The sequence below is a fragment of the Notolabrus celidotus genome, unplaced genomic scaffold (genome assembly GCF_009762535.1).
Source record: "Notolabrus celidotus isolate fNotCel1 unplaced genomic scaffold, fNotCel1.pri scaffold_205_arrow_ctg1, whole genome shotgun sequence".
NCBI classification, from domain to species: Eukaryota; Metazoa; Chordata; class Actinopteri; order Labriformes; family Labridae; genus Notolabrus; species Notolabrus celidotus.
In genome coordinates this window covers 1-18,500 of record NW_023260060.1, presented here as the reverse complement: position 1 = coordinate 18,500, position 18,500 = coordinate 1, and the positions used below count along the sequence as shown (strand labels likewise).

The following is an 18,500-nucleotide window of genomic DNA, read 5'->3' as shown; positions in this document are numbered from 1 at the left end:
TAACCGCCTTAAAGGCCCTGTGAGGAGTTTTGAACTGTCTGAGAAACAGACTGAAAAGGATCCTGATGCCTCTTTATGACCTTCAGTAGCAAACAAGACCATCAGCAGCAACACTGACACCTTCTCTGTTGTCATTTGTAATGCCTGAAGCCGCCCTGAGGGGGGTCGGTGTCAGACCACATGATAGACCTCTTGCTTCAGAATCAGCCTTTATTTGACTGTTTTCATTGAAAATAATCACACTGCCTGATAATGTTGACTGTTAAAAGACAACAGGATGAGGTTTTTGTTGAAAACACTACTTTTGCATATTTAGGACAAGAGATAAGAGGTATCACTTTGTCCACAAGGGGGCGCCAGAACCTATACAAATCAAAAGTTCCTCACAGCAGCTTTAAGTAACAGAAGAAGAAGAAGAAGAAGAAGAAGAAGAAAACTTCAGAGACAGTCTCTGGAAATACGTGTGTAGTGGTGTGAGATTCAGAAACACCGACATAAAGGTGGAGACTAGAGGAGGCTTGATTCTGAATAATCACCGATTAGATGCCTGTGACGATCGAGGAGTGTTTGGGCTTGAAATGCTAACCTAGTATTTGAACGTCTCTGGTGTTGAATCCACTGCAACACGAGTTAGGGACAAATTCCACCAGATTTGTGTCTAGTCCATCTCCGATCCGTCACAGCTCCGGATCTGATAGGTCTCTATTCTAGTCAATGTGTTAACTTCCACTGGATCCACTCAGATACCCGAGACATCTATTTGTTCCCGGATGCCGGAGCACGACGCATCAATCTCAACAGAGCAGATGGAGCGGGACAGGAAGTCAGGTTTCACCAAAACCAAATGAAAACATCCGGTTAATTTTCAGAATCAAACACTCTGTGTTATCACCAGATCGTATTTCACTTAACTACAACAACAAACCAAAGTCATGATGAGCGGAGCCAGGCCTGGAGTCAACAGGTCAGAGGTTTTCAGAGGACCAGAAAGACAACATGGATGAGGAGAGGAGGAGGAGGATCCTTGATTCAGGGATTACAGAAGGGGAAACCTGGGTCACATGACTCCAGCTGTCCGGAGGTCCTGGAAACTTAACCGGTGGGTGTTGACGGACGAGAGAGCAAACCAGAAGTAGCTTTGGGTCGGCTTTGTGACAGGGAATCCCAAATTTCTGAATGCTGAGGTTACTCTCGGTGTGGAGGCGAGAGTGGAGCCGACACGATGGTATCTGGATGCCAACTCCCACCAAACTGGAATCGGTCCTCACTAAGATAGCAAACACCCCGAGGTTTGAGATAACACATGGAGAACTTTCCATTTTCACACACACTGGAGGGAGTCTGATGCTTCCTGTCAGATGTTTTCCCTGACGTTACTCACTTCCAAAGAATCAGAGGACTGTGTGTGTGTGTGTGTGTGTGTTTGTGTCAGTGTGTGTTAGTGTGTGTTTCACAGTGTGTGTTTCACAGTGTGTGTTTCACAGTGTGTGTGTTACATACTACTTTTAGAGACTCTAGGTACGATGAGCAGGCCTGCATGTTGGGAGCGTAGAGTTCTAGAGGGGTAACAGGGACTATGAGCTCTTTAAGATCTGAAGGTGTTTCATCTTATCATGACTGGGACATCTGAAGGTCAATCTTATCTTTATAAGTTTGTGAAAGTTACGTCCACGCTGCCATAAACGGAGCGGGAACTCTGTGAGTGTGTGAGTGTGTTGGATTCCTGCAGTGTGTCTCACTGACAGATCTATGGGACAGGTGTGTCTCACCTGAGATCAAAGGAAGCTGGGGGCGGAGCTTTTCTTTAACAATGTCACCTGCTGTAACGACCGCTCGCCCACGTCCTGCTGATGACGCTCAGAGTCTGTCCGAGCTTTATCACAACAAGGCGGACAACTCAGAGAAATGGTGTTTTTGTGGCTTTGTTTTTTTTTACTGTTTTGAGGCCAATAGGGAAAAATAAAATACTAATGTGCCGTTTATTGTTCTCCAATGATTTTAAGTTCATCAGAAACATTAAGTTTTCATCCAATCCACTTTATTTATAAACAGCACATTTAAAAAACAATCAAATTTAGCAAAGTGCTGCACAGTGAGGTAAAACAAGTTAAAACACACAGAACATAAAATAGAATAAAATAAAAATAATCCTATAAAAACACATAAAACACTTTTTAAAAAATAGTTAAAAAACACACAAAAAATAGAATAAAGAAAATAAAAATAACAATAATAATAAATCATTAAAAAAAACAGTAAGAGCAAATAAATATCCAATAAAAGATAAGACAGAGACAGAGACCACACAGCTCTGGGGTTAAAAGCCAAGGAGTTTGGGGGCCACTGCCCGAGAAGGCACCACCACCCCTGGTATTCAGCCTGGTCTTAGGGCTCCACCTTAAAAGAAAGACAGACCACAGAACACGTCTGTGTTTTTAAAACATGCTGTTTTGTGTTTATGAATTACACTTTAAGTTATTGATTGTTTCTACACACTGAATCAGAATCAGAAAGAACTTTATTCACAATGTAGCTCAAGAATACTAAGAATTTGACTTTTTTTTGTGTACTCCCTGTACAAACATAAACAGACAGACACTAAAAATCAAGTACTAATAAAAAAAATAATATATATATATATCCACTGTCTGCATATATGCTCCATTCTATTGAACTGTACTATTTATTTTCACGTGTGTTGACCTTTTGGCCAGGTCGCCCTTTAAAAGAGGTCATGATCTCAATGGGTCTCATCTGGTTAAATAAATAAATAAATTAATTAATAAATTAATAAAAAAATTAATAAATAAATAAAATTAAATAAATAAATAAATAATTTAAAATAAATAAAAATAAATAAATAAATAAAAAAATTAAATAAATAATTAAATAAATTTAAAAAAAATAAAAATAATTAAATAATTAAATAATTAATAAAAAAAAAAAAAAATAATAATAAAATAAGTTGTGACGAGTAGACCTGAGAGACCTTGCGGGAGTGTAGCTTTGCTAGCTTTTTCATTGATCTGTTTATCTGATTTAAAATCATCGTCCATTATGACACTAAGATTGGTTAATGTGGGTTTCAAGTAAGTCCAGGTCCAGTATTGGGGCCTTCCATGCAGCACTGGATTCAAACACAATCATTTCAAATATTATCATAAAGACCTTTGCTCTGCATGAAGAAATATAATTGTTCTACAGTTTCCTCCTCTTCAAAGACTTGAACAAAAATGTTTGAAAAGACAAAAAAAATGATGTGAGAAATAATGTGAACTCTTTTAAATACGTATTTAATGAGTCATGTAGATTCAAATAAAACAAATGCTTAAAAATTAAATTATTTCAGCATATCTCAGTAAACGTTTCAAACAAACATCATTAATACTCCATGATAAATTCAACTTTTCTACAAACAGAGTATTTTAACTGTTGTACCTTTCTGTATTTTAGCTGCTGAGTCATTATTCTATAACATCCTTTAAACAGTAAACACTGAGTTACTGCTGCAGCAGATTATTCATCACATCAGAGCTGTTCCTCCACCGAACAATAAAGAAAGAATAAAGAGAACGACAGAGCGAGAGAGAGAAAGAAAGAGGTCACGTTAAACACTGAACATTAACCGCTGTGTGTTTATTTAAAGGATCTGGAGCAGGTGACAGGAAGTGGAGAGTCGGTGAGGGGGTCCACCTGGGTGAAGGTTTAGTTATCTGTGTGTCAGATTAAAGGCACAGTTTGTTTTTTCCAACAGACACAGGTGAAGGAGATCCTGTGTGGTGATATTATCTGACCTGTTTGAGTTATTCTGAGTGTTCATCCTAAGATTCACTGACTTTGTTTGTCCCTGCAGACCACCGTACCCTCGTCATGTAGAGCGAGCTGTGTGATGTACTCGAACCCTCAGTGCTGCATCTGGTGAAGGTGGTGAATATAAAGATCACAGGTTTCTTTGATCTGTAATGATTGACTATCTTTTATTAGAGTCGGACTCCATGAAACAGACTCCACTGATCAGAGAAACAAAACAGACTCTTCACTTCAGTCAGTGTCCATGCCTGAATAACCAAACATATCACTTACTAACTAATACCAAATAACTGACCCACTAACCAATCAATAATAATTACCTTTACCTAACTAACTCATGAGAATAACAGATCAATCAGGAATCAACAAACTTACTGATTCAATCACCTGACAAGAACTGATCACTAAACTCTCTAACATCAAACCATCGAGCTAACTTCCTTAAATTACTCAGAACTTCAAAAACAAATTACACACCAACCAAACAGATAACTCGTTATAAACCTCACTAACCAGGTAACTAACTGAATATCTCAAATAATCTCTTTCTGACTAAAAGATCAAATTATTAGATTAATGAAAAATGTTGCGTCAGACAAACAAACAAACAAACAAACAAAAATACTTACTAACAAAGTTATTGTTCGGCTCAGTGGCTGAATAGCTAAGTGGCAAAACAATTGTCGGATTTTCAATAACTCAACAAACGAACAAACAAACAAACAAACAAACAAACAAACAAACAAACAAACAAACAAACAAACAAACAAACAAACAAATGAACAAAAGGAACAAAGTTATTGTCTCACTTACTGGCTGAATAGCTAAGTGGCTAACTAACTAGCTGACTAACAATCAATTTAACCAACGAACGAACGAACGATCCAACGGACAGACGGACGGACGATCGAACGGACGGAAGGACCGACGGACGAACGATGTTATTGTCTCACTTGCTGTGAGTGGCTAACTAACTGGCTAACTTACTATCAATCTAACTAACTAACTAATGAACCCACAAACAAATTAATGGACGAACAATAAAACAAAGAAACGAACGAATGACAAATGAAGGAAAGAAAGAAGGAACAAACGAACAAACGAACAAACGAACAACCAACAATGTTATTGTCTCACTCACTGGCTGAATAGCTAAGTGGCTAACTAACTCGCTGACTAACAATCAATTTAACCAATGAACAAACAAACGATCCAACGGACGGACGGACGGACGATCGAACGGACGGACGGACGGACGGACGATCGAACGGACGGACGGACTGACGGACGGACGGACGGACGATCGAACGGACGGACGATGTTATTGTCTCACTTGCTGTGAGTGGCTAACTAACTGGCTAACTTACTATCAATCTAACTAACTAACTAATGAACCCACAAACAAATTAATGGACGAACAATAAAACAAAGAAACGAACGAATGACAAATGAAGGAAAGAAAGAAGGAACAAACGAACAAACGAACAAACGAACAACCAACAATGTTATTGTCTCACTCACTGGCTGAATAGCTAAGTGGCTAACTTACTAGCTAATGAATGAACGAACAAACTAATGAACAAAGTTATTGTTCGACTTACGGGCTGAATAGCTTAGTGGCTAACTAACTGGCAGACGAACGATAACTCAATCAATCTAACGAATGAACAAACAAACAAACAAAAAAAGACAAAGTTATTGTCTCACTTACCGGCCGAACAGCTAAGTGGCTAACTAACTCGCTAACTTACTATCAATCAATCTAACTAACCAACTAACTAACTAACTAACTAACTAACTAACTAACTAACTAACTAACCAACTAACTAACTAACTAACTAACTAACTAACTAACTAACTAACTATCTAACTAACTAACTAACATAACGAATAATATCTACCTGACTTCTAATCAATCTAACTAAGTAACTCTAAATAAATGACTTTTATATGAGCAGACTTAAACTGTCTTTATTTCTATCAGTACATTAAAAAGTTTGAATCGTACAGCGTCACTCCAAAAATAAACTCTTTATTTTCACACAGCTCAGATCAACCGTGGATTGATGGAGACATTCTTCATGAACATTAAGAACTCTTTATTCACTTGTTTCTGAAAAGCAACCAAATAAGTGTAAAATAACCTTCATGGATCACCTGCAGTACCGTCATGATCCACAGGGGGCTGGAGCACAGACTCTGGGACCTCTGAAGTCTCATTATTTAGGACCTGTTTACTGCATATCTTTGTGAACGGACCCTGTTGAATCTGAATCATCTGAAACATACCTTTTAACATGAACCATTACTCTGTTACACTAACACCCCCTGCCCATATAAGGTGCTTCCTTCCTCCTCGATCAGAAGGTTTATTGCCATCAGGAAGCAGGAAGCCACTCCTCTGTTCAATTGATAACGCCGCTTGGCATCGTGGGTAAACAGGGGCCGCGCTTGAAGCCTTATCAGCTCAGCAGTTTGAGCTGTCACAGGTGGAGCTTTACTTTTACTTCTGATGGTTAACCAGACGGCAGCTGTCTGATTAGATTACCACAGAACTAATACTGCTGCTTCCTCTGCTGCAGACATGCAGCTTTAACTCAGGCTGACTCCCGTCTCCTGACGGGATGTATTTCATTTGGAAGTCCTGCAGCACTATTGTTAAAGTACTTCATCAGGGTCAAGTCCTCTGTTTCTTAAAGTCAACAAACCTCATGTCCAGGCTCAAACCTACAAGTCTGTCTGTTCAAAGCACTGACGTCTGTCAGACACACGGCTCACAGCTGGGACACACTGCTTCAGATGAAAGCTTTGAAACACTTCACAGAAACAAAGCAATCAACCAAACACGAGGGAATCCAACGTTTGATGGGGACAGATCTAGGACTCTATATTCTGTCGATATATGTTAAAATGAATCCTGAGATCCACAGGCGGTGAAGGAGCCGCCAGTCCATGTTCCCACCCTCATGGTGGCCGGGCTCAGACTCAGAGAGTCAGGAGAATGATCTTTGTCACGACCAGCTGAAGGAAACAGCCTCCAGTCGGCTGACTCACCTGAGAACCACCTGAGTCTCCGTCCGAAACTACAGCCGAGACGTTTCTGTGAAAGGACAGCCGCGCTTCTCAGAAAACACGAGGTGCTGCGTTTGAAGCTGAAGCTGAAGACATGCTGCTGTGTTTTTAGCTTCTGTTTGATGTCCTTGAACCCAATGACCTTTCATTTCTGGCTTTCATTTTCTTCACCTGCTGCTGGCAGGAGAAGAAGAAAGAAGAAGAGAAGAACCTGAAGCTGCAGCCTCTGTGATCATGCATGACGCAAAAACTGAACTGAGTCTTCTGTTCACTTTGCACCACTGAATCAAACTCTTACAGGACTCACACGGGACTTCCACCAGATCCGTGTCCAGTCCGTCTCTGATCCGTGCACTCTCGTCCGTCAACACCCACCGGTTAAGTTTCCAGGACCTCCGGACAGCTGGAGTCATGTGACCGAGGTTTCCCCTTCTGTAATCCCTGAATCACGGATCCTCCTCCTCCTCCTCTCCTCATCCATGTTGTCTTTCTGGTCCAGCTTTGAATATCAAACTGAGACCTGAGCTGTGATAAAACTAAATCATCCTGAGGTTTGATGACTCGAGTCGACGAGTCAGGGCGTCAGGATGCCAGAATTTTGAACGTCAATATGATACCAATGAAAATCAGACAATGCTAGAACCTGTTTTGATACAACACGCCGGACTTCCACCAGATCTGTGTCCGGTCCGTCTCCACAGCACGGAGCAGGACCGCCGGACAGCTGGAGTCATGTGACCGAGGTTTCCCCTTCTGTAATCCCTGAATCAAGGATCCTCCTCCTCCTCCTCTCCTCATCCATGTTGTCTTTCTGGTCCTCTGAAAACCTCTGACCTGTTGACTCCAGGCCTGGCTCCGCTCATCATGACTTTGGTTTGTTGTTGTAGTTAAGTGAAATACGATCTGGTGATAACACAGAGTCTTTTATTCTGAAAATTAACCGGATGTTTTCATTTGGTTTTGGTGAAACCTGACTTCCTGTCCCGCTCCATCTGCTCTGTTGAGATTGATGCGTCGTGCTCCGGCATCCGGCACAAATAGAAGTCTTGAGTATCTGATCCGGAGGACTCCGACCTGCAGGATCAGAGACGCAGCCGGAACACAACGGAGTGGATCCAGTGGAAGTTAACACATTGACTAGAATAGAAACCTATCAGATCCAGAGCTGTGACGGATCGGAGACGGACTAGACACAAATCTGGTGGAATTTGTCCCTAACTCATGTTGCATTGGATTCAACACCAGAGACGTTCAAATACTAGGTTAGCATTTCAAGCCCAAACACTCTTGAGATTGATGCGTTGTGCTCCGGCATCCGGGAACAATAGAAGTCTTGTGTATCTGATCCGGCAGGTCAGAGTCCTCCGGATCAGAGACGCAGCCGGAACACAACGGAGCGGATCCAGTGGAAGTTAACACATTGACTAGAATAGAGACCTAGAGATGGACCAAACACAGATCTAATATTGTTGCTTCAATGCAGACAGTTTCATTCGTACATCCTGCTTCTTTCAAAGTTTGGTGTGTCCGTATTCACACGTACCCGAGAACCAGCTGGTGTCCGTGTTTTTCATGATGCTTAAAAGTCGGCGTGTTCTTTCTTTTGACCTGAATTATGGGCTTTTATTTGTGCATGCTTAGTGTCATGCAAACTTTTGGCTATCAGGTCAGTTTGTGACTCTTTGTGGAACACTTATAGAAACTGAAATTAAATCTGCTTCAGTCTGTGTCCTCGTAGGAGTATGAAGGCCTGCCGTTGAGGTTTCTAGTAATGGTCAAAGATCAAAGTCTTGTGTATCTGATCCGGAGGACTCCGACCTGCCGGATCAGAGACGCAGCCAGAACACAACGGAGCGGATCCAGTGGAAGTTAACACATTGACTAGAATAGAAACCTATCAGATCCGGAGCTGTGACGGATCGGACACAGATCTGGTGGAATTTGGCCGTCATTACAGACCTCAGGTAGAAGCAGACCTTTGCCCAGCTTTGGTCTAAGCCCAAAATGACTGATTAGGACTGAAGACAAGATCAGGGTTTCACTGAAAATGCAATCCAACAACTTCTGCTGGTGCTGAGAGGCGACTGAGAGCGGTGTGTTCGCCTGTTTGATAAAAGCCGAAGTGTCGTCATGTGATACCTGAAGGACCGCTATGGACAAGTCTGGTTCTTCTGTCAGTCCTTCATCTGGAGACTCTTGATTGAATTCAGATCTTATAAAATAATAATCAGGGCTAAATATGTGTTTAGTGCTTTATTCATGCATGAACCTAACTCCTGAAACCCCCAACATGATGAAGTTATTAAAGACGTGAGCCTCAAATCAAGAGTGATGTTCAGAGAGTCTTCAGACCAGCTGCAGGACAGGATGGAGGTGAGCACAGAGGGATCTGACAGGGTGACTCACACTTCTGTGTTTTCTGACACTTTTAAACTTTCCACACTCTACAGCACGTTCTTTTTTTTTCTCTTGAGGTTTATTTTTTGTCTGGGGGGGAAAGTCCCCTCGCACGTCCTCCCACTGACAGAAATCCTCCATCTGTGACGTTTCTTTCACTGATCGATCAAAGACACTTCACCTCTTCATGTGTTCTTCTTCTTTGTTGTTCTAAAGAAGTCTGAAAATGTTGTTGGAGCCTCAGGTTGGTAGAGGACCAGGCCTTTATTTCAAACTCAGCTTTATATTCCTCTTTTTTTAACTTGATTTTATGTTTCCCTTTTTGAACATTCATTGTTCTGACAGTCTGTTTCCTTCTCTGATTCTTACACAATACAACTTCTCTTTAGAGGAGAAGGATTTCTTAAGGCCTCTAAGACTGGCATAATGAATCCAGGTCAGGACCCACAGTACAGACACAAAATGGAGGCATGCATGAAGTCTTGAAAACAGGGTTTTAATGAGATAACATGTTACAGGTAGAGTTCAGGGCCTGTCTGCACGTCCAGCCGTTACACAGACGGGACCGTTAGCCATGACGTACCGTTATTGAACGGCCCGTTTGGCCGTAGCGTTAGCCGCATGCACGACTGCAAATAATCATCACAGAGCTCATCTGCATGCACAGTTACTCTGCATGAACAGAGACATTATCATGGAGTAGCTTTATGTAGGAAACATAAACACACACAACATTTAAAGTTCCTGTCCAGCCGTCTCCCGTTCGCTCGCTTCCCCGTCAGCCGTCTGGAAAGTGAGCGCCGTGATGCGCCGTGATGCGCCGTGATGCTCCGTGGTCTGCAGCTCGTCTCTCTCGGGGTCTGCAGAGGAACCAGTTTCTCTTTCCGCTCGGCGTGGGAGGAAGTCGACGCGAGGGGAAACCCTGCGGCAGACACGCCGAGAGAGGGGAGGCAGGGTGCAGAGTGGGTGGTGTTAAAGGGGGAGACCATCATGGCGTCCCATGGGGGGGGGGGGTTAGCAGGTTGTGTGGGGAGAGTACAGACGTGAACCTCAGTGAGAAAGATCAGTTCTGAGGTTTCGACAAAGTCTATTTTGATCGGCACTCAGAGTTGAAGCTACGGGTAATTTAAACTCAGAATATTGAAGAATCAGTTCTCCTTCTTCTCTGAGCTCTGAGGTTCACACACCTTTAAAAAGAAACTCATGGCACAACTTTGAACCTGCTGACCTAAGATCACTAACCTACAGTTTCTCTCACCTGCTCCTTCATCATGTTGATGAACAGGATCCAACATGGAAACGTCCGACGCTTAGTTAGCAGAAAATTCAATGGGTTTGGTCCTAAAAAGAGAAACAGCGGGTCACTTTCTATCATGGCAACATTAGAGGAGGCTTCCAGAGGGCCTTAAAGGGATAGTTCAGTGTTTTTGAAGTGGGGTCGTATGAGTTACAGTACACTAGTGCTCCTGGTAGCCACAATGAGTGCCGCTGAGCTCTTCCCCTTTAATGAGAACATTCCCAGAGGACCGGCAGGTAAGCTAGGCTACAATTCTCTGCAGACGGGGTCGCCTATTTCACGTGATTTCACTAAAGTTAAGAAAATATGGTCCAGGCACTCATCACGGTGCAAATGCATGCACCAGTAGAAAACATGAAGCTCTTCAGTTTGCTGTCAGTCTCTGTTTTGGGACTATTTTCAGACGCACCTCGTAGACCGGTGTTCTTCCGCTGCATGAGCACAGATACACGCCGATCAGCTGTTTGGATCAACAAGCACGTAGCAGGATCAAGTAGCGGTCTCGGTCTTTAGAGTGAATTAAACTCACTTTTCTGCACATTTAAAAGATGGAGACGTTCCTGTCTTTATCCCGGCTGTTCAAACAAGCAGACCTCCTGTAAGGCAGGGAACTCTGGATGATGAGTGATGCAGACTGGAGCCTCATGTGAGCCGCTGGGATCCTCTGATTCAGAAAGGTCCTGTAGTTGTCACTAAGTCCCTCTCCTGACAGCAGAAGCTCTCTGGGTTGGTTGGCATGGGCTCACAGTTTACACACCGGCACCACCAGGTAACGTGGGATCTCTCCTGCTCACTCGTTAGCACAGAACTTTCTCCCCTCTCTTCTTCGTTGGTACGTTGGGTCTGCATCTGGAGTTCTTCCTCTGTAAACTCTGGTTCATAGAGGGATCCTCTTGAGATAATATCCTAGCTTACCTCTGGGAGTTTTCTCCTTAAAGGGGAAGAGCTCACCGGCACTCATTGTGGCTACCAGGAGCACTAGTGTACTGTAACTCATACGACCCCACTTCAAAAACACTGAAATATCCCTTTAAAGAGACAGTAGCTGGAATGAAGGTTTTAAAGACAGCAGCCTGAGATCCCCTGTGAGTCTTTGGTGTCCATGATGACCTGTGGACAATCACCTGGCTCTCCTTTAAATCCCTGAACTCCTCTCCTAACTCTGTGATGATGATTTTGGAAACAGTGACGGTGACAGCAGAAACAGGAAATCCCTCGGCTCTAACTCACTCACTGTCTTGGATGGTCCGCATGGTCTGTGCATGACTCAGCAGAGAATCTGTGACTCATCAGATTCTTTTCCATTTCTTTCTTTTCTTTCTTTTTTTGGGATGAGAGAGAAATATTGGAGGTAGTGGGAGTGAAACAGGCGGTCATCCTCATCCTCAGAAAGCTCTCTCTCTGTAGGGATCCTTTCTGTCCGACTCTTAGAGACCAGAACAAGAACTTTAACTGAGGCGAGCATGAGAGGGAGACGTCCTCTAACTGTCCTCTGACTGATGTCTGAGGATCTTTTCTAAATGACAAGAATTTAAAATCCTTCAAAGCTCTGAATGATCAGACACCTTCATATCTTAAAGACCTCATCGTGTCCTGTTACCCCTCTAGACCTCTACGCTCCCAACATGCAGGCCTGCTCATCGTACCTAAAGTCTCTAAAAGTAGTATGGGAGGTAGAGCCTTCAGTTATCAGGCCCCTCTCCTTTGGAATCATCTACCAGTCAGGGTCCGGGAGGCAGACACCCTCTCCACTTTTAAGAGTAGGCTTCAAACTTTCCTTTTTGATGAAGCTTATAGTTAGAGCTGGATCAGGCTTGGACCGGGTCTTAGTTCTGCTGCTATAGGCTTAGACTGACACACTGGGATCCTGTCTTTCCCTCTCTCTCCTCTCTCTGTCTGTCTCTCACTTTAACTCTTCCTGTCCCATTAAAGTTACTAACCATAGACCTTTCTGGAGTCCCTGAGCTCCCTTGTCTCGTAGGTTCCTCTGGATCTCTGCTGTAGATTCCTTTTTGGGGGTCTGTTATTCATCCTTTCTTTCTTTACTTCTTTCTTTTTTATTCCTTCTTTCTTTCCTTCCTTCCTTCCTTCTCTTTCTTTCATTCCTTTTTCCTTTCATTCCTTCCTTCTTTCTTTCTTTCTTTCTTTCTTTCTTTCTTTCCTTTATTCTTTCATTCCTTCTTTCCTGTCTCCTTTCCTTATCCCATCCTTTCCTTCCGTCCTTTCCTTCCCCATGTATTCTCCTTTTTCTTTCTTCTGGTCTCCCTCTCTTCTCTCTTTTCTTAGACCTTTCTGGAGTCCCTGAGCTCCCTTGTCTCGTAGGTTCCTCTGGATCTCTGCTGCTGTGGACGTGGTCCAGACTCCAGCTGCTACAACTACTACTATCCGTCTCCCCACTATCATCTCTCTCTCTCTCTTCATCTCCCTCTATCCCTCTCTCCAACACGGTCTCAGCAGATGTGTGTCTAACATGAGTCTGGTCCTGCTGGAGGTTTCTGCCTGTTAAAGGAAGTTTGTCCTTGCCACTGTAACTTGCTAAATGCTGCAAAGTGCTCTGCTCATGGTGGATTAAGATGAGATCAGACTGAGTCCTGTCTGGAAGATGGGACTGGATCTGATCCGGTCTTGATGTTGGGTCTTTGTTGATCGTGGACTGTTCATAAATAAAGACATGTTTCATTCTGTCATGAGATTGAAGGACCTCCTTTGGAAGAAGGGCTTTTATTTTGAAGGGTTTGAAACACTTCTGATAAAGGAGGCAATACAAAAATATAAAAATACAATAACAGGTCCACGCCTTCGGGAATGTTAAACTATGATTAAATTATTGATGGACATGATTACAGTCAGCCGGAGGATGAAACACACCGACTCCTCAGTATTCATATTCTGTGTAAACTTAAATAAATCAGTTTTTAGAGGAATAGTGCAAAAACTGTCATAACATCAATATTTACACACACACACACACACACACACACACAGTGTGACAGAGTATAGAGCCTGTGGAGCAGTGCATCATGGTCCTTGTAGTTCCAGCGTTCAGGTGAGTCTTTATTTTCATATTTACTTTAATAAATATTTTTCAGATTCTTCATTAAAGAAGTCAGCAGCAGCTCCGGTGTCACGGTAAAGTCCTCAGCTGCTTCAGTCTGTGCCTCAGCTCTCTGCTCCTCTTCCTCAGCTCGTCCTTCATCGTCAGCAGCCTCCTCTCGTCCTCCCTCACCTCCTCCACGAACTCCGTCGCCCTCTTCAGGATCACCACCTTGGAGGCTTTCTGGTTGTTGGCGAGCGCCGGGATCTGGTCCCTCAGAGCCAGGAAGCTCCTCTTCAGCTCGTTCCTGCGCTGCCTCTCCAGCACGTTGTGAGTCCTGCGTTTGTCCTCGTTGTCCTCGCCGTCCGACCGAGGACTGTGGCACTTGCGGGTCTGCCTCAGCGGCGAGCAGACGCCTTGGGGCTTGAAGCGTTTCCCCGCAGGCTGCTGGGGGGCGGCGGCGTAGTTGTGCTGGTGGACGTCGATGTGAGAGCGCTTCAGGACCAGAGGGGACGGGCTCGGTTTGCTGCCGCCGTCTGACCGCTGGGACAACTTCCGCCTGTCCACCGTCACCACGTCGATCTCTTCATCCTCCTCGCCATCCTCCTCGCCTTCCTCCTCTTCATCTTCTTCTTCTTCTGAGGGTAAAATGAAGGAGATGTTTTTACTTTGAATTGTTGGCATGTCCCTTTAAATAACTGACTCTAAACTCAAACTGTCAGAATAAGATCTCATTAAAGTCAGTGATAACTTTTCAGAATAAAAGCCCGTGTCTCACCTGATTCGCTGTCACTGCTGCTGAGAGGCGGCGTGTCCAGACACAGCTCTGATGTCACCTCCACGTCTGCCCCGTCCTCGCTCCCCTCGCTCCTCTCGCTCAGCGTGGAACACGGAAACACCACGGAGGGGTCGATACAGTCCGTCGCTGCCGTGTGGAAATCCTGCAGGTACTCTGAGTTCACCTGAGAGCTGCACACCTGCTCATCAGCGGCTGCTCGGTCTGTGGAGGAGTCTCGCCGGGCCTGCAGCGCGGCCAGCCTCTTGGACACCACCCGCTCCAGCTTGGCGGCCGCCGCGAAGCTGCTGCTCCACATGCAGTCCTGGATGATGAAGGACTGGAGAAGGGCAGCTGAGGGGTCGCAGTCGTCATCCAGCAGGTCAGACACCGCCTCCAGGTGTTCAGCGGCGGACAGCGGGACTTCACAGAAGGAGGATCTGCGCCTCGGCGACAGGGGGGGCGTCGGCAGGAGCTCAAACTTCTTCCAGATGTCCTCACCGGGGCCTGGGAGGAGCTGGGAGCGAGGGGGCGGGTAGAAGTCCTCCTCCTCACCATCCAGCAGGAAGTATGGCTGAACCGTGTCATAGTCGTAATCATAGTTCATGCTGGGCATGGTTAACACCGGCGGCATCAGGCTGCCTGTGAGGGGACAAAACATCAGGATCACTTTTAAAGCCACCATCAGGGATCAATATCACAACTCTCATCATAAAACAACTTCACATGAACACCGTCACATTACTGACACACACACAAAGGTCACTTTAAAACCTTCATGTCACCTCTCAGGATGCAGTTTGACCTTTGAGTTAACTTCATTCATCCAGTTTTTAAAGTGAACAAAGCTCAGCTTTACACATGAAGTAAAATAACATCTATAAATCCAGCCAGACCAAACCTCATGCAAGAAACAGAACATTAAGAGCTCTTGTGGTGGTAGTCAATGTTAAATACAAAAAAATTACACTAAAATATGAAGATTTAACATTTGAACACAAGGGTCAACAATTCGGCACACAATAACTCTTTACAAAGTTTGTTTGAATAACCAAAACACATCTGATAAGCTGCTGGAGCTGTGTACAGCTCCAGGCGAAGACTCAAGTGATGTGCAAAATAAAACCTCTGAATGTAAATAAAACATGACACTTAGTATGTTACACATAATGTTAATATCATGTTTGAATGTGATGATACAGTGTCAAGTTAAAGTTTGCTCTAACACTGACAGGTGGAGCCACAGCCACCAAATCCCATTATGAAAATATGCAGTTTTATATTTACAGCTTAAATTCACCATGTTCAGTTTCAGATATCTTAATAAAGTGTTAGGAATAGTTAAAGGTGAGTCCAGGGAACAATTCGGCACAGCTTTCAGAGTGATGTGGATCAAAGTGTCCCGAGGAGAAGTGAAGAAAGCTGAAAAAGACGAGAGACCGTGAACTCACCGTGATGAGAGGTACAGAGGGAGCCTGCAGTGATGATGAGAGGAGGAGAAATCTTCAGAGTGGAGTTTATAAAACTGAATAAGTCTAAAGTCTTAGTGGATGATCCGTGAGTAATGTAAGAAGCTTCACTGTCCACCCCTCTGATGGTGATGTGTTGCCTGCTCAGAGTGAATCAGCTCCACCAGCTGCTGCAGCTGAGGGGACATTTAAAACTGCAGCTCCTGCCTCTTTCATATCCATCCGCACTACTCTGTTTTGGCGCCAAATGTGAGCTACGTAGTACACATAAAACCCCCTTTAAGGTGTTAAAATCAGTCTGATAAATAACCTAATGTCCCTTTGATAAGCATGAGCCACTTTTAAAAACAACTGGTCCACAAAGGGAGCGAAATCACGCGTGAAACATGGGGACTATTTCGTTTCGCGGAGGCGGGCGGAAGAAGGTGGTCCGTGCTGACTGTAAATGATGCAGGGGGGGAAGTTCCAGGAACACGGCTGTGATTCAGTGATTAAGACCTGAGAGACAAACAAACAAATAAACAAACAAATAAACAAACAAATGATAAACACAAGAATGTAACAAAAAGAAAAAATATGTTCATAATTTAGAAGATTTAAGAGATGCTTAAAGGAAGGAGTAAGTTCATATGAAATGTAAAAAAAATGTTTTTAGTGAATAAAAAATAAATTGAAACTAAAATAATAGAAATCTACTTTTATGTAAAAGGCAAGGCAAGATTTTTTTTATAAAGCACCATTCATACAAAGAGCAATTCAATGTGCTTTACTACGGTGGCCCTGAAGGACAAACACATTTACAAATGATGACACACTTTTACAAAGTTGGAGACAAATTTACATTTTAGAAAACATTTTTTACATTTTATAAAACAAAATTACATCAGCAAAACACTTTTAACAAGGCCAAAACAAATTTACATTTACATTTAAGGAAACAATTTTAAATTTAAGGAAACACATTTACAAAAGATGAAACACTTTTACAAAGTTGGAGACAAATTTACATTTTGGAAAACATTTTTTTACATTTTATTGTAAACAAAATTACATCAGCAAAACACTTTTACCAAGGCCAAAACAAATTTACATTTACATTTAAGGAAACAATTTTAAATTTAAGGAAACACATTTACAAAAGATGAAACACTTTTACAAAGTTGGAGACAAATTTACATTTTGGAGAACATTTTTTTACATTTTATAAAACAAAATTACATCAGCAAAACACTTTCACCAAGACCAAAACAAATTTACATTTAAGGAAACAATTTTACAAAAGATGAAACACTTTTACCGTTTAGTCTGACTCTGTTTGGTCTGAGGCCGTCTCATCTGGAGTCCGACACATGATGAAGGTTTTGCGGTGATATGATGCTTTTTCATCTGAGGTCTAACACCTCTCTCTGAAACCCAAGGATGTCTACATATGTAAACCATGTCCATCTGTTTGGTTTCTCTCCATCAAAACAAACTAAATGACCCCTCACTCCATCACTTCAGGATCACTTCCTGTGGTACACTCCCTTTCCTTAAAAATGAAATGCTAATTTGTTTCAGAAATGGTAAAAGTGTTCCGTGGTTTCCCCTCTCAGGAGACAAAGACACAATAATATAAGTTTGATTTGTTCTCACGTCCATCATCATCATCATCACCATCACATTATACCAGCTGCTGTTACACTGACACTGTGCTGCCCCCTGGTGGCCGCTGTGACTCACTGCTTCAATCTGCAGCTCTTCCTGTGATTTCTTCTCTCTTTGGATCTGATGTAGAAGTCAGCAGACCCTCTGAAGGACACACATGTAGTTAGGAAAATATACTTAGAAGTATTTAAAGTAGTAAAGTGTTATTATCCTCACTCTAACACTCATGAAGTAACCCTGAGCTCTGATTGGCTATTTGCTTGTCAGAGGCGGGACTTGAGTTGAAACAAGCTGTTTCAAACTAACTTAAGAATAACGCACTGAAATATTAAAACTGTGACATACTTTAAAGGTAGTTGTTTGTTTTTCTGAGTTTTATAAGAACAGTAAACACTCCTTATTTTTATTATTATTTGAATCATTGCTTTAACATTTATTTATCTTATTTATTTCTTGTATTCATCTGATCTTGTTAACACTACCCTATTTTAAATTTTTCTTTCCACTCTTACTTATTTTATAGTTTTAATTTAACTGTGTTGATTTTTTTTTAAGTATTTTATTTATAATCATGCTTTTTATAATTTTACCACTTCTTCTTTTTTTTCTTTTAGTGAGCGATGGCATCATTTTTTTAACATTGAAGAAATAATTTAAACTAAACTTCTAAAGGAAAGAACAATGGGGCGTAACTCATCATGATAAGAGCTAACTGTAATGACAGAAACCATGATTGAGAAACATTTATTTAATGTGTATTTTAATTTTCTAGTTTGACTCATGTTCCATCTGTTTCAATGGAGGAGGAGGGCTTCATGTGCTATACTGCAGCCAGTCAGCAGGGGGCGCTCTATAGGTTCTGGCTTCATCCAGAGAAGCTCTTGTTCTGTCCCTTCCTCCTTCTTTAGCTCTCTGCTTCTGAGTGTGTTTGCTCTCATGAGCCTTTTCCCTCAGTGTGTGTGTACGGACTGGTGAAGGTGGTTTACGGGGACCCTTTTT

At 42.6% G+C, this 18,500-nt stretch overlaps 1 protein-coding gene and 1 long non-coding RNA gene across 3 annotated transcripts; both read right to left on the bottom strand.

Annotated features, from left to right (window-relative positions):
* Positions 1 to 9,761: 9,761 nt before the first annotated feature.
* Positions 9,762 to 10,686, bottom strand: LOC117809028. Its single transcript, XR_004630426.1, has 2 exons — positions 10,538 to 10,686; positions 9,762 to 10,201 (listed from the first exon to the last, which is right to left on the bottom strand). It is a non-coding gene; the product is annotated as an uncharacterized LOC117809028 (long non-coding RNA).
* Positions 10,687 to 13,263: 2,577 nt separating this feature from the next.
* On the bottom strand, positions 13,264 to 16,050 carry LOC117809026 (transcriptional regulator Myc-like). 2 transcript variants are annotated; one of them, XM_034678700.1, is made up of 3 exons: positions 15,837 to 16,050; positions 14,389 to 15,027; positions 13,264 to 14,248 (listed from the first exon to the last, which is right to left on the bottom strand). In XM_034678700.1, the coding sequence occupies exons 2-3, from the start codon at positions 15,017 to 15,019 to the stop codon at positions 13,701 to 13,703; spliced, it is 1,179 nt and encodes a 392-aa protein (XP_034534591.1). In that variant the 5' UTR covers positions 15,020 to 15,027; positions 15,837 to 16,050; the 3' UTR covers positions 13,264 to 13,700. The 2 variants fall into 2 exon arrangements, with proteins under 2 accessions (XP_034534591.1, XP_034534590.1); XM_034678699.1 differs by having other exon boundaries at positions 13,264 to 14,245.
* Between the last annotated feature and the right edge of the window lie 2,450 nt (positions 16,051 to 18,500).